Source organism: Aptenodytes patagonicus, chromosome 2, assembly GCF_965638725.1.
Source record: "Aptenodytes patagonicus chromosome 2, bAptPat1.pri.cur, whole genome shotgun sequence".
In the NCBI taxonomy this organism is placed as follows: Eukaryota; Metazoa; Chordata; class Aves; order Sphenisciformes; family Spheniscidae; genus Aptenodytes; species Aptenodytes patagonicus.
In genome coordinates, this window is record NC_134950.1 from 55,107,654 (window position 1) to 55,122,202 (window position 14,549).

The 14,549-nt window shown below is 40.0% G+C and overlaps 1 protein-coding gene across 2 annotated transcripts in view; it reads right to left on the reverse strand.

Moving 5' to 3' along the window:
• MYOM1 (myomesin 1) overlaps positions 1-6,047 on the reverse strand; it is a 77,840-nt gene extending 71,793 nt beyond the window's left edge. The window contains exons 1-2 of one of the 2 annotated variants that reach the window (XM_076329900.1): positions 5,876-6,047; positions 1,851-2,339 (exon numbers count right to left, since the gene is read on the reverse strand). In XM_076329900.1, the coding sequence (XP_076186015.1) occupies positions 1,851-2,278 (428 nt within the window). In that variant the 5' untranslated portion in view covers positions 2,279-2,339; positions 5,876-6,047. The remainder of the gene's footprint in view (positions 1-1,850; positions 2,340-5,875) is intronic. The other variant, XM_076329899.1, reaches the window with a different exon arrangement.
• Between the last annotated feature and the right edge of the window lie 8,502 nt (positions 6,048-14,549).

Below are 14,549 nucleotides of genomic sequence, written 5' to 3' on the forward strand. Positions count from 1 at the left end.
TCAGATTTAAATCACGTAGGTCTAATCTCCTGAGTCCTGGTCTTACATAGCAGCACTGAGTTTCTCAAACCTCCAACGCAAGGACAGCATCACAGAAAAAAAAGAAGTTACAGCTGAGACATTCTTATCTCTGATTACCAGGACAGTATATCAATATGCTGGCAACTCTTGTACTACAGAGTAGCTTGGAAGTATCACCAAATATACTATTTTAAAACAAAAGCTATTATCTTGAACAAAACCTTAGGAAACCTGGAAATGTTTTAAGTTCTTTCCCAATGAAGCAATTCCATTTCCTTTAAATGTTACTTTGCTGATGTTAGAGTTCTTCTTGGTGAGAATATACAGGTTTCAGAAGAAACTCATCTGACAAACCAGATTCACTGAAGTGTTTGTAACTGGGACTTGGAAGCAGGTTTTTTTACAATCATTTTTTGAAGCTTCAAGAAATGTTCCCATTTCTTATGGGAACATTTTCTATAAGAAGGAGGCGGCTTTGGGTTAGGGTCAGTAACAGCGTGTAGGCACAGCTGCATCACTGCAGAAATTTGAGATATCTTCTCCTACTCAACTCTCTCTGGAAACATAACCCTCAGTCCCAGCATCTCCAGTTTGCTTCCCTTCATCAGCAGATTATAAATGAGCTTCTCACTGCTCCACTCAGTGGTTAATTATTTGCACAAGTGAAATTGTTTCAACAGCAAAGACTGGATATCACCCAGCCCAAGACAGTTAAGTAGTCAAGTCATTCATCTGGGATCTAACAGCCTGAGGTTCAAATTCCTGAACAGACCCTGGCAAGTAGAGACTTGACCCTGAACTTCCTGAAAGCCAAGTGAAGGCTGTAATCACAAGCTATTGTTCACTGTGGTACAGGTAGTCTTTCCCTCAGTAGTTTTGACCAAAATTCCATCTTTATCCACAATTCTTGGAGGACATTCAGTTTTCAAAATTTAAATTTTCTGATGGACAAGTCTTGATCAGTTCTGCTAATAATACTCTAAATTTTATATTAATATAACAGCGAGCAGATGTTTTGGGCTATAATTTGTTGATCATTTCCTCTATTGCTAACAGCTGCTCTAATCTTACTTTAATACTCCCCTAATTTCTGTAAATCTCTGAGATAAATCTCTGAGATACATACAAATAATGTGAGGCTATGATATCTAAAATATTCTGCTAACATAATTGCTTGAGCAATATTCGTTATCTTAATTAAACAAAAAACATAGCAGCTAAGCATAGCTGCTCTTCTAGTGCAAGATGAACACTTCAGGGTATTCCTACTTCGGAAATAGTATGCCTCAACCAATATACAGTGTGGAAATTTCAATTTCTTGAATCGCGCAGCATAAAAGTGAAATCATTAGGCCAAAGAAGAATTGTTTAACAATATATGGACATGTCAGCTCAAAATTGCGTGAACAGCCCTAAGTTTTTTACTGCTCCAACCTGGACAGATAAGAGCCAGCCTCAAACAAAAAGCTCTCTCAACACTGCATATTAAATTCAGCTGTACTAATACGGCTAAACAACTTGGAAGGAGAGGTGGCTCATGCCTAGCCAGTTTGGAGCGTTAATATGTTATCCTTCAGCCACATCAGCATTGCCAGTGCTCTTCTTATGCCAATCCAACCATCACACAAGAAGTAGTCCAATAAACTAAGCTGACCACAGCCCTTCCCATTGCCAAAGCCAAAGGAAAACACCAAGCCTGGAAAATACATTAACACCAAGTTACAGAGACAATTTCTGTGGAGGAGGAGGAGAGTTTTGCCATTGATTTCAATGGGAGGTGGTTGGACACATTTGTTTCGGAATATTGTTTCAAAGACGGATTTACTTACCCGAGACTGTAGGCTTCAGATCCCAGCCTGTAGGCTGCAGCCAGCTTGTTGATGGATTCGGATCCATGTCTGTAGGCAGCTGAGCTCTTGCTGAGGGATTCAGAGTCAAGACTGTAGGCAGCAGATCTTTTACTTTGTGCAGCAGAGTGATCATAGGCTGTAGATCCATAGCTGTACGCTGCCGACTCAAGGTCATAGGCTGAAGAGCCATGACTATATGCTGCTGAAGAGTCAAGGCTGAAGTCTGCTGCAGATGCATGGCGATAAGCTGCAGAGCCCCTAGCGTAAGCTGCAGATCCTTGAGCATAGACCGCGGATTTGCTCTTTGTTTCCTTTTGGTACTGGCTTACAGTGGACTGCAGTGCTTTATGGCGGTACGCACGGTCATAGTGCTCATGGTGTCTTTGGTAGAAAGGTAAAGACATCATGGGTGTCTTCTAATTTTGTTTTTTACTGCACGTTTCTGAGTGTAATTAAACAGGACAGTGTCTGAAAAGGAACAGATCAAACATAAGGACTATTGTCAAAGAAAATTCTGAGTTAGAAAACAAATAATACACAACTTAATACAAACTAACACAGAACTTAAAACTTCAAAAATCAAATGCAATTAATTTAGGGGTTTTTTTTGTGATGTGTTTTAGACTTTAAGATAGGTTCGTATTTAAGTTTTAAGATGCTCATATGTCATTTATCATGACCAGAAAACCTTGCACTATTGTGTCCGTTCATTTGTAGCTGGTCTCCCTGTTACTGCAAACTATTCAAGTTTTACGTGCTCAACTTCTCCACTCATTACTGCGAACTAATGAAATTTTATGTGCTCAGCTTCTTCAGAGATAGTGTAAATATTTTTCTTGAATTACAAAAGAGAGAATAAAGTAATAAATTATTTTAAAAGGCATGAGCAATTCCAACAAGGCTATATAAACTGAAATAAAAATATATGAACATTTCATTCATTTTCGTAATCCAATTTTCAGATTGAATTTAATATTCCATTTAATATTTTAACAGTGAATTAAAAACATTAAGATTGAAAAGGATGTCACTTCTGTAAACATGCATTACATTGATTATTTTGTATGTGATACCAGAGATCCATTTAAAATGGCTTATCATACTTTTACAGTTTAATCAGGGATACAGTCTGTATGCAATGAGTAAAATAATATCATACTCCTCAGTCCAAATGACCCTTTTTTTTTAACCTAGAATGTCATGGTCAAGATCATCAAGAAAATTCCTCCAGATGATAGCCCCATCTAAGTTTTACTTTGCACAGTCATCAGTAGATTGTCTTGCAGTCGCTTGTAGTAGGAAATTTGATCAGGTGAGAGGTAGTTCCCCTCTCAAAATGGGATGAGGTTTGAGTGCAGAAAGGATTTCCCTTGTGTTTTTTTAAGCTGGCAATTCAGTCTTTATTTTGTTATTGTTTTATTTTGCTGTTGTTAAAACTGACATTTTCTTCTTCGACATGCAAGTTTGCCTCTACTAATCCCTATGATAACCTTTCTTTCTCTTATCACCGGTGATTAGGCTTACAACACAGCTAGGATTGTCCCTGAAAAGGTACGTGATTATGAATAGAAATGAGATACAATGGGGAAATGTTTAGAAGAATTTAAAGAAGATCCAAAAAACAATGGTGAGAGGTGTTTGTTACTGGGTTTTTTTAACATCAATCACAACAATAGGAGACTTGTTCTGCTTCTGGTTTTGTTCGTGTTAATGAACAATGATCTGATGTTTTGACATAAAATACACTTACAGAGCTGGAGTGCAATCATGATTTCATGAAAATCAAGATATTTTCCCTGGTCTTTATGCTTCCTAGATTTCAGTCCTTGGCTTTTTCTTTAGTATTTGGTTCTGATAGCAAGTCAACAAATTGCAAACTATTCTCTTTGGTAACTGCTCAGGTACTCACCCTGACTAAGGCAAATTATGAAAAAAACCCCCAATGTTTCATCTTTCTTATATTTCAGGGCTCTCTCAAGGGAACTGTTCTTTGTGTGATAACAGAACAGATCACTTGTTTGCAGAAAGTCAACAAGTAAGAAAGTCATTCGGAAGTCTTTAAGTATGTAAAAGAAATTGCTGATATCCTGACCACAGTTAAACTGTGACTTCAAGGAGACCAGTTTATGCATTTACTTTATTTTTACCTGAGGAAGGGGGAGGAATGGGAAAGAGTGCTAGCCCATTGTTCTCTATGGCAAAAACTGATGTTCCTTTTTAATTCCCTTATTTCTCCTGCTGACTATTTTTTCATGTAAGTCTAAAGAATGCAATTATTCTGTCTAGTATCCTTGTTTCTAATACCTATCAATATCTTGTGTTGTTATTTATTCCACTTCGTTAGCTTTTGGTAGTATGTAGTTCCTCTTAATTTCCCTAGTTTCAGAAGATTTCTTCTCCATTTTTCTTCATTGCTTTCTCTCCCAGCTCCGCAGAGCTAGGTTTAGGGTTTGCAAGTCATTGTGATCTCTGCTGAGCAAAGTTAAGGCGTACAGACGAGTATTGTCTTGCACACTGAAAGGGAAAGAACATGAGAACATCCTGGTTTCCTTCTGTAGAGTACTACAGTTGTCTCCCTTCGTCTTCACCAGCTTTATTTGCAGCGTTGGCTGGCTTCATCACGGATACAACAGCCACAATGCTAACAGCCATTCAGTCCTGTTGCTCAGGGATTCCCACAACCTTCCAGGCTTCAAAGTAAGGAAGGTGATCCAAAAGTATAAAGCACTGCATGTGTTGCCCATTAAGGAGAAGTTAAATGAGGCATTTCATTGACATCTTATCAGAGCAAAAGAACAAGCAGCGGACTTAAAGTCAGCATATTTAAAATGTACAGAGGCAACCTTTTTCTTCCAAACATAAAAGTTCTGGACCTCACTGTCCTCAGGAGTAAGAAGGGGAGTCTATGATAGGAGTAAGAACTAAGGCAGTAAGGCAGGAGCTGAGCACGAAGTCAGCTCTCCTGGTTCAAATCAAAGGCCAACTCTTGCTCACATCATATAAGAGGAAACTCCTTTTATAGGTATTTTGTCACACACTGAGTTGTGTTTTATATTTCCTCTGAAACATCGAGTGTTGCTCACAGGTCAGGATCAGTTAGTTACACTAGTCTGATCAGATATAGATCAGACGCTATTGGAGATGACAAGAAACTCTGAACCTTGTAAGGATTTTGCTCCTATTTGGAGCACTGTCTGATTATCAGGTTGACTCCCGTCTCTTAAGTTTTATAAAATCCATGCTACCTGCACCTACTTAGTTTGTGTCCACTGATCAGCCCCCTTTAGTGTGAGGGCAACACTCCCTCTCAAGATCTGTGTAGGATTTCATAACTGCAGAGCTTGGCCTAAAAATATTAGTGGCCATAGTTAGATGAATATGCAGGGTTTAGAGCCATATGTTAGCAGCTGTTGAACTGAATTTTCAAAATGACTGCTGAGCAGACAGACAGTTCTGTACTTGTTCATAGGTCGTGGCTACACATTAAAAGAAGTGATTTTATTTGCATTACCTCTTGCACTGTTTACAAGTCTGTGTAATTCTTTAAAGATCTACTCCATCAATCAGTGAAAATAGTGAAATACATAAAAAACAGAAACACTTATAAGCAGGAAAAAAAATTACAACATTTCCTTCAGCTCAGTCAGTGGCTTTACAAATCACAAGACATGCTACACAACTAGAAAATATTTAGATTATTTACACATTCTTTAAGCCCAAAGGAGGTTACATGAGAAATTCCTCCTGTATCTCAGTAAGCCGTGCTTCATTTGAGAGTACTGTGACAATATGCAAGGATATTTGAGTTGATAATAAGAGAACCCTTGCACTACTTTGCTTTGTTTCACAGCTGAACCCTCAGATGTCTTCAGTTCATGCCCACAAGTCCCTCAAATAACTGCTGAGCTGAGAAGAATAAAGGGAGCTACTATCAACGTGGCATTACAGATTCAGATTAAAAATATTTGAACACATAAAATCTTCTGTCATAAAGGAACACTTACCAGGGCCCAAATGAATGGCAGCAAATGGAATAGCTATCAAGTGGATGAATAGCAGAAAAATACAGCAATGATGAAGCCAGCAAAGAAAGAGGTAGTCAGGACGAGGGGTAAGGGCTGGACTTCAAGGTCCAGAACAAAAATAATGCCTGCAGTCAGTGGAATGTCAGAGCCCCAGTCCAGACCTTTTATGGCCAGAGGGGTGATAAATATAGCATCGAAGAGGAAGAGGGACAGAGACAGATACCGATACCCTGTGCTATCTCTGTGCAAAGACACGATGACAGCAGCTTTAAACTGAGAGCTCTCCCTTTTAAGTATCTTCACTAAATTCACTATAAAATCAGCATTCCAATTCAAAATTATTTCTAGGATTTTTTTCCTTAGTTAAATCAGATTTAGGAGAGAAAAAAAATGTTTTGTATCATGAACCAGAAATTAGAAACCAGTCCCTGTATTGACCTTTGCCATGGTACAAGAATATGAATGTTTTATGGGTTCCTTTCTTCTTTTTTTTTTAATGCCAAGCCACAGTGCATGTAATGCAGATATTTCAGCTTAATGACGGACAACCTAGAGAAGTAGTTAGCAGCAAAACTCTATAAAGCCATACAATGTATTACAATTCAATAAAAATGTACTTTCTTTGTTCTGTTGACAAGGTGTTACATTTGATGCAGACCAGAAGGCCAACTGTATCCTGGGCTGCATCACAAGAAGCGTGGCCAGCAGGTGGAGGGAGCTGATTCTGCCCCTCTGCTCTGCTCTGGTGAGACCCCACCTGGAGTACTGTGTCCAGCTCTGGAGACCTCAGCATAAGAAAGACACGGACCTGTTGGAGCGGGTCCAGAAGAGGGCCACGAAAATGATCAGGGGGATGGAACACCTCTCCTATGAGGAAAGGCTGAGGGAGTTGGGGTTGCTCATCCTGGAGAAGAGAAGGCTTCGGGGAGACCTTATTGCGGCCTTTCAGCACTTAAAGGGGGCTTATAAGAAAGATGGAGAGAGACTTTTTAGCAGGGTCTGTTGCGATAGGACAAGGGGGAATGGCTTTAAACTAAAAGAGTGTAGATTTAGACTAGGTATAAGGAAGAAATTTTTTACGCTGAGGGTGGTGAAGCACTGGCACAGGTTGCCCAGAGAGGTGGTGGATGCCCCATCCCTGGAAACATTCAAGGTCAGGTTGGACGGGGCTCTGAGCAACCTGATCTAGTTGAAGATGTCCCTGCCCATGGCAGGGGGGTTGGACTAGATGACCTTTAGAGGTCCCTTCCAACCCAAACTGTTTTATGATTCTACGATCTCCCACACCGGGAGCTGCTCAGCTACATTAACCGTATGGGCTTTTGGTCTTTGCTCCCAAGCACAGAAAGTATGGCCAGCAAAAAGTTGTACAGTCACAGAAATTGCATCTTGGCTCAGGAAACTGGACAAACCTGCAACAGGCAGAATGAAAAATGGGAACCCTAATATATCCTTTTCTTCCCCCCAATTCTGTGCCAATGGCAGTACTGCTGAGCTACAGAATCTGGGCTATAATACACATTTTTAATTAGAGAAGGTAGGTGCCTCAGTGGATGGACTCCTGGATTCTATTACAGACTCCTCATGCATTCTTTCCCCATGGGTCATCTGCACTGGCATCTTAAAAGACTTAATGACATGCAAATTGTCATTAATTTTTTAATTTTTGAAAATTTCAGAGAGAGATGTAAAGAAATGAAAACAATTAAACATCTTGTTTCTGTGCTCTCATTGCAATACAATTTGTATAGATCACAAGTGGGATATAAAAATCTAAACAACATTTTTCAGTGTTCTTCTGGGTATAATGGCACTACCAAGTCCAATACAGTTTTCAAATTCTGTGCTGACTCTGTTTATTCTGTAAATAAAATGGATATAGAGTGTGACAGCAAAATCTTTTGGGTTCTTTAATTATTTTGGCACTTAAATTTACACACTTCTATCTGGCTTTAAAATGAGATAATATCCACAGTTAATTTTAAACCACTTAACTCCTATTTGAATATCAAAGTACAAGTTTCAAACCACTTGAAGCTCTGTAAGTCTCAGAATCCCTGTGGCACTGTGTATCCACATTTAGTCACATCGGTCCTGGGAGACAGAGTCTTTGGAAATGTTAGTTCTGTCTAATTAGAATTACATAGTGCCAGAGACTAGTTTGTTTTTCTGAATGGGAAAGCTGGAAGATGACTTTAGAACCTGATACAGCAGAATAAGTAAATTTCTAGACTGTTTGTCCATTGAAGTTTTGAGAGCTACAGCATCCTGTAGCTGTGGGTATTAGTCAAATTCCACAGCACCCAAGTCCATCTCTTTCATTAAAGTAGAGTCCTAAACAAAACTAGCAAAACATTTTTTGGAGAAGAGTTTCTGAGTATATGTGTTGTCTTCCAGAATTTATTTTCAAACTTGGGTCCAATTTTCTGAATGGATTCCCCAAAAAAAGACATTTTTCTCGAGAAAAAAATCACTTTGGGAAGATGTGCTATTCTCCATTATATCCTAACTAGTCATCTTCATAACCCACTGAAAACAAGGGAGATCTGTGTTCCCTTACCTTCACCCATGAGGTCTTAATCTCCAGGTAAAGTCAATCTCTGTTTCTGTTTATTCTCTGTGTCACTCTCAGTTCATGTATTTCACATGGAGTCAGACTTGTAACAGAAGGGACTAAGAGCAGCCTACTGCAGCTTGAGAGTTTGGCCTCAATAGCATGCAAAAGTAGGGGCAAATAAATTAGGTATGAAATGAACCAACACTGGTGTAAATTTTTCATTAGGCATGCTGAACATTACTGCTTGTTTCGCATCGGGAGGTGCTGGTCCATTACAATCCCAGTAAGAAAGGCATTCAGACTCTGTAAGGTATCAGTCAAAATGTTATGTATTAGAGCTAACACTGTAAGAAGAAAATAGTATAGATAATTTTACATCCCCTTGTATGCTGGGAAGCCCAAGCAGTGTAGCATCAAACAGGACTCCAACCCATGTGCAGCACACCATGCAGACCCTGTCAGGAGAAGAGGATCCCCCATTTCAGTCATTCGAGCTATTATAGAATTTTCTTACAAGAAAACAACTCTATTTATCACTTCTACTGTCAAACAGAAAGGATGTTCACATGAGAACTTCTCGCTGCACTGTTGGATACAGGCAAGGCCACGCAGGTGGTGAAATCGCTGGTACCGAGTGGGAGCTGCCTGCAGGCTCCTCCGTGCAATTAGTTGGCAAAGTTTATCGTGCAGCCCAGGGATGTGTGCAGCACAACACAGCCTGAAGGCCACCCTGTACCTGCAGCACAGCCTGGCACAGGGCAAGCCTGGTCATGCTCTGGTTAATCGCTGTGTGGATCACTGACTCCTCCATGTACAGAGGTCTCCGGTCAGGACCACTGCACGGCTTCACCTCTGGTCCCAGTTTCCTCACTGCCAACACGTGCACAGGAGAGACCAGACTGCACTCCCTCCTTCTGCCTGCTGACAGGCAATGATGGAAAATCATTTTTTCATAAATTTAGCAAAGCCCACCTGTACCTGGTCCTGCTTGAAGTTATCTTTCTACACTATGGGTGGCCTGAACCATACACAGTACTCCAGAAGAAATTTCATTAGAAACCATTACTCTCATACTGTGACACATTTCTGTCTCTGCTGGGAAAAAAGCTCAACTGATAAACTTTAGAATTGCATTGGCCTTTTCCACACATACATTACATTGGCAGCTCACAGATATCCTGACCGATTAACGTCTTCAGATCTCTTTAGTCCTCTGTGACTTCCAGCTGAGGCAATCTAATGACATCTTACATCTTATGACCTTACACTTTGTACTACTGAATTTCATCTCTATTACTCTAAGCCTTACTCCTATATAATATTCTAATCCTTCTTTGCAGGGTGGATGCCCCTCAATGTTATGCAGTCGGTAAATTACATTAGCACCTTCTTATTTTTTGAGAATAAGATCACCAGCAAAAAACATTAAATATTGGTCCCAAGACTGTTCCTTTGCTACTAAAATCTCTCCCCTGATTCTTCCCCTCTCAAAACCTGGTATTGCTCATCTAGCCATTGGGCTAGTGTAGGGCTTGTCTGCCCTACACCTTTTGTGTAAATTCTCCATTTTAACTAACAGTTTTCCAGGTGGTAGGGTATCAAATCCAGATGGACTCAATCAGTTGCATTACTATTGCATGGAAAATTATTTATCATGTTATTAAAAAAAATAGGTTACTTGATCTGTTGTTCTTGATTTTATTCTTGCTCTAGTCGGGTTACATGATTTATTCTTACTGAGCACATTCCATCCAGATTTCCATTTCCCTCCAAATCTTTGATACCTTTTTCTTCAAAACCTGCTTTAAAGCAAAATTTTTCCAAAAGCCTTTCAAGCTATTGACTGTTGGTGCCTAGATCGATTTTTCATTATACAGAAGTATTTGCCTTACCATTATTAGTAACATTTATTCCGCAGTGTCTCTCTGGGAACTGGAAGTGTCCCATAACAAGTCAGTTGCTGGCAGAATTTATTTTCCTTCGTAACATTTTAAAGGTTTCTGTTCGTATTAAAACCTCACCCTGAGAGTCTATAGCAGACTCCTAGAGCTATGCCAACAGAAAATTCTTATCATTTCTTTAAGTGCCTTTGGCACTTACATGGTTTTTCAATCCATAGTATCTCCTGTCATTTTAAATGACATACCAAAACAGATGGTTGTTAAATGTTGCCCCACACTGTATCTGTCAGTCTTTCCTAAACACCACAGATCCTTCAATACCTTTATTCCAGTAACGATGGACAGTTTCTGTTATCCTCACTCTATTTAGTTTTGCACCTTGGAAAGGCTTGCCAAAACACCTTGACACATGACTGCTGAAGGACCAGAGAATCGCTCCAACCACAGATAACCCAAAACCAGAAAATTCGACTGAGGTATAATATTTGAGCTCTTGCCATTTAGTTACACAGCCTTTAGAAGCAGATAATATACTTCAAAATATGAGTTAAGTAGTTTGGCCAGGATATTGGCCAAACGGATGCGCCCGATGCCCGGGGCTGGGCCTGCCCAGCTGCCCCCCGGCTGCCCTGCTCCTGGCTGGGGTGGTGGGACAGGCCCTGGCTGCCAGGCCCTGCCCTGACGGACCCCATGGGCAGACCCCATGGGCAGCCCGGACACTTAAACAGTGACTTTGTATTGATTGTCTTCCCCTTCCCTGTTACCAAAAGTCTGTTTAACTGCACTATTTTGTTACAAAGAAGACAAACTGTAGATATCATCTCACTCAGATTTAAGCCACTATTGCAATACGAAGCAATTACCTCAGGTATTACAATAATCATTACCACAATCATTCAGGCATAGCTAACACAAATTTACCACCCACTACATGATAACAACTTTCATTTTCCTTGTCCTCACATTGGTTGATGAAATACTTTTGAATCAATCAAATGTTTCCATTAAAAGAAAGGATAGTGGCAATGTCTTAATAGAAAAAAAGTGGGTTTAGCTGTCGCAGTTTGAAATTATTTCCAATATAATAATTAAGCTGAACAAAGTTTTGAGGAAAATTTGCGTCAGAAATTTACAAATTGATTGTTTTATTCACTACTCCCTGCAGGACAGAGCCATCAAATTTAAAACATCAATTATGAATGAAAAACTCTTCCAGAAGTTGGGGATGTAATGCAAAAAGACCTGGTGAAGACAAAGAGAGGAAAATAGTATTTGAAGAAGAGAAGGAGATACACTGAAGAAAAGAAGGAACTGAGATTAGAAGGATCTGATGGGTGAAGGCACAAGTCAGAGGTAATTCTGGTGATTATTTGCCATGTGTGATTTAGCTTTAAATGAAGCAGCTCAAACATCAACAGCATAAGTTGCAGCAGCAAATTATTTTGAGACAACTGCCAAACCCACCAGGACTTTTTATGAATATTTAGACAGTTAATCAAATTATTTGAATAGTTTTTTCCAGTCACTTAAAACATCTGCTATAGCTGGTGGCTTCAGGCTGCAGTGCAGTCATATTCCACAAGGGCAGCAGTGTATTTAACTTTTAAATGGATCAATTCTGATTTTTATGTGATGTGAAACTCTTGTTTCTCCATCCATGCTGTAGGACAAATTTCTTAAGCTTCTGAGCAAGTTTGAGTTTGGAGACTCAACAAAAGGGACCAGCATCAGCTAAAATAAGATGCTTCAAAGACTGGAGAACGTATGAATTTGCAGGGCAAGATCAGTCCAGTTTCCTGACTGACGGTGGTCAGTACTAGATGGTTCAGGAAAAAATGCAAGAAATCACACAGTGGGCAGGTTTGCAATATCCTTTCCAAGGGGATGTTTCACCTTAACATTTGTTGTTTATCAGTTATTTTATGATCTTATAACTCATGTGACTTATAGGAGAATTTATGGTGGCTTAACAAAGTCCTTTATTTAAAAAAGTAAGATTTGGAATAGCTTTACTGACTCTCTGAAAATCAATTTGGATTTGGTTACTTTATAAGCTGTTGAAAGTTACTAGTTCCCATCTGCCTTTTTCTCGCTATAGCTTGTTCCTGGCTTTCTACCAGAGGCTGTCAATGTCCTGTTAGCACTCTTCCTCTGTTAGCCTCTTCCTCTGAAATCTCCTTCAGCAGGACACGCCAGCAAGGTGGCAGCAGTCTTCCCCCACAGCAACTGGAAAGGAGCAGAGGACCACTGCCTCGTTTCTAAGGAGGATGGGATGACTGGGATTCACAACCCAGCATCTTTATACCCAAAGCAAGCCTTGTAACTCACTGTAACATTAAACAACAGCAGTGGCAAAATGTGAAGCCTAATCTAGCAAACCCATCTCCTCCAAGTCATTTCGCCACGCTAAATTTCAGAAGTGCTCCTCAGAAATACTGTGCTTGTGTATGCCACCAGTGAAAAATAATTCTGAATGTGTCATTTACACCTCTTTTCAGTATTTCCACCATGTAAGCTGCAGCGATGTTGAGTGGGAGACATACACCATATGGGCAACAGATGTGCCCAAACCCCACTGGCTGCCGTGGCTCCTGAGGAAAAGGGGCTGCAGGTTCACTGCCAGAGAAAGAAATCTCTGTGACCGCAGGTGGGGGAACTAAGAGGAGGTACCAAAAGCAACTTACAAGGCAGGGGAGGGCCAAGCAGGGGGTGAGTTTCAGCTATTAAAATATCCTCCTCCGCCTACACAAGCAGCTGGCTTAAAAAGCAGAACAACTTTTTTTTCCTGATAACAGCTATCACAAAGTGTAGATTTATCCATGCTAGATTTAACTAGCTAAACCCAGCATCAGTGACGGTGTAGCTGGAGCAACACGAAGCTCAGCATAGGACCTTTTCACCTGCTATTTACTGAGCTTATCAGTTTGGGGTGAGTTTTTCAGTCAGCCCTGATCTCAGCACTGCTGCAGGTGTACAGCTAGCTCAAATGAACTAGCTAGTTTAAAGTCTCTCAGATATATCTCTAGCTGATGGCTGTGTGGACAAATCGTTAGTTATTTTTTCAGCGCAAGAACTTGAGGTCATCAAGGCTCTGTTAAAACCCAGATGAGGCACATCACAACTGCACATAATGAAAAACCCCTGCCTCCTAATGAAAACAACAAAAAAGAAAATTACTTACCTACCACAAAGAGTGCTATTAAGTCAAGTCTGTGCTTATGCAGCCTTAATTCTGTCCCTGTGTCTGATTACATGTCTATACTTTCTACCGCTTCTCCCAGTACACAGCATGTCCACACTACTTGGATGTGGATGCACATTGATCACCTGCTCCTGCTCATTCTCTCTCTCCCCCTCTCTCTCTCTTCTTCTTGTGCTATTCTTAAAACCTCTACTCTTGTTTACTTTTCATCTCCAAGTTTTCCCTCCAAGTTTTCACCTTTCTCCATGACGATGTTGCTCCTCACAATTTGAGACAAGATATTAAACCATGATATCTGGCATACCTTATTTGGTCTCAGAAATATATATATAAAGTTACCGTTCTACATGCTGTCAAACAAGAAAATGGTATCCCAGGAGCTCAATTTCTGAAACCTCAAATAAGGTCTTAAAAGGCTGAGGTATGACATAATATGGCAGAAACAAGTGACATATGGACCATTTTGGTTGTGCAAAGCACAGGCTGTAGCACTGTTGAGTGTACAGCCTGGCCCGTTCTGCGTACTCAGCTTCTCATCTATTTTTTGTTTAGTGCTTCAGTCATTTTAAATGGATGTTGAAAACAAATCATTGTCCAACTGACCTAAAACCCTTTCTATTAAAAATCTTTGTACTCCTTCACACCAACTACTTTGAATCTCTTCCATGCTTTGTCACTGCTCAACCTCTGTGTGGAAACTGTATGAAGATTTTATATGTGCTTGTAAATTTGACAGGCATAGGTAATACAAATTTATTCAGAATGTGCAAATCGTTAAGGAGAAACATTCTCTCATTCTCTTTTTTTTTTCCTAACTGATGATGATCACTGTTGCTTTGCATAAGTCACAGCAGAGCTGTGGGAGCTGGAGAGATACAAGATTCAAGCTTCCCATGTGAAGTCATTTGTCAAAAATCTTCCACATGCTGATGTGCTTTCAAAAGAATCACCATTTTAGATTTAAGATATTGTATCTCACATCTCCCATATAAA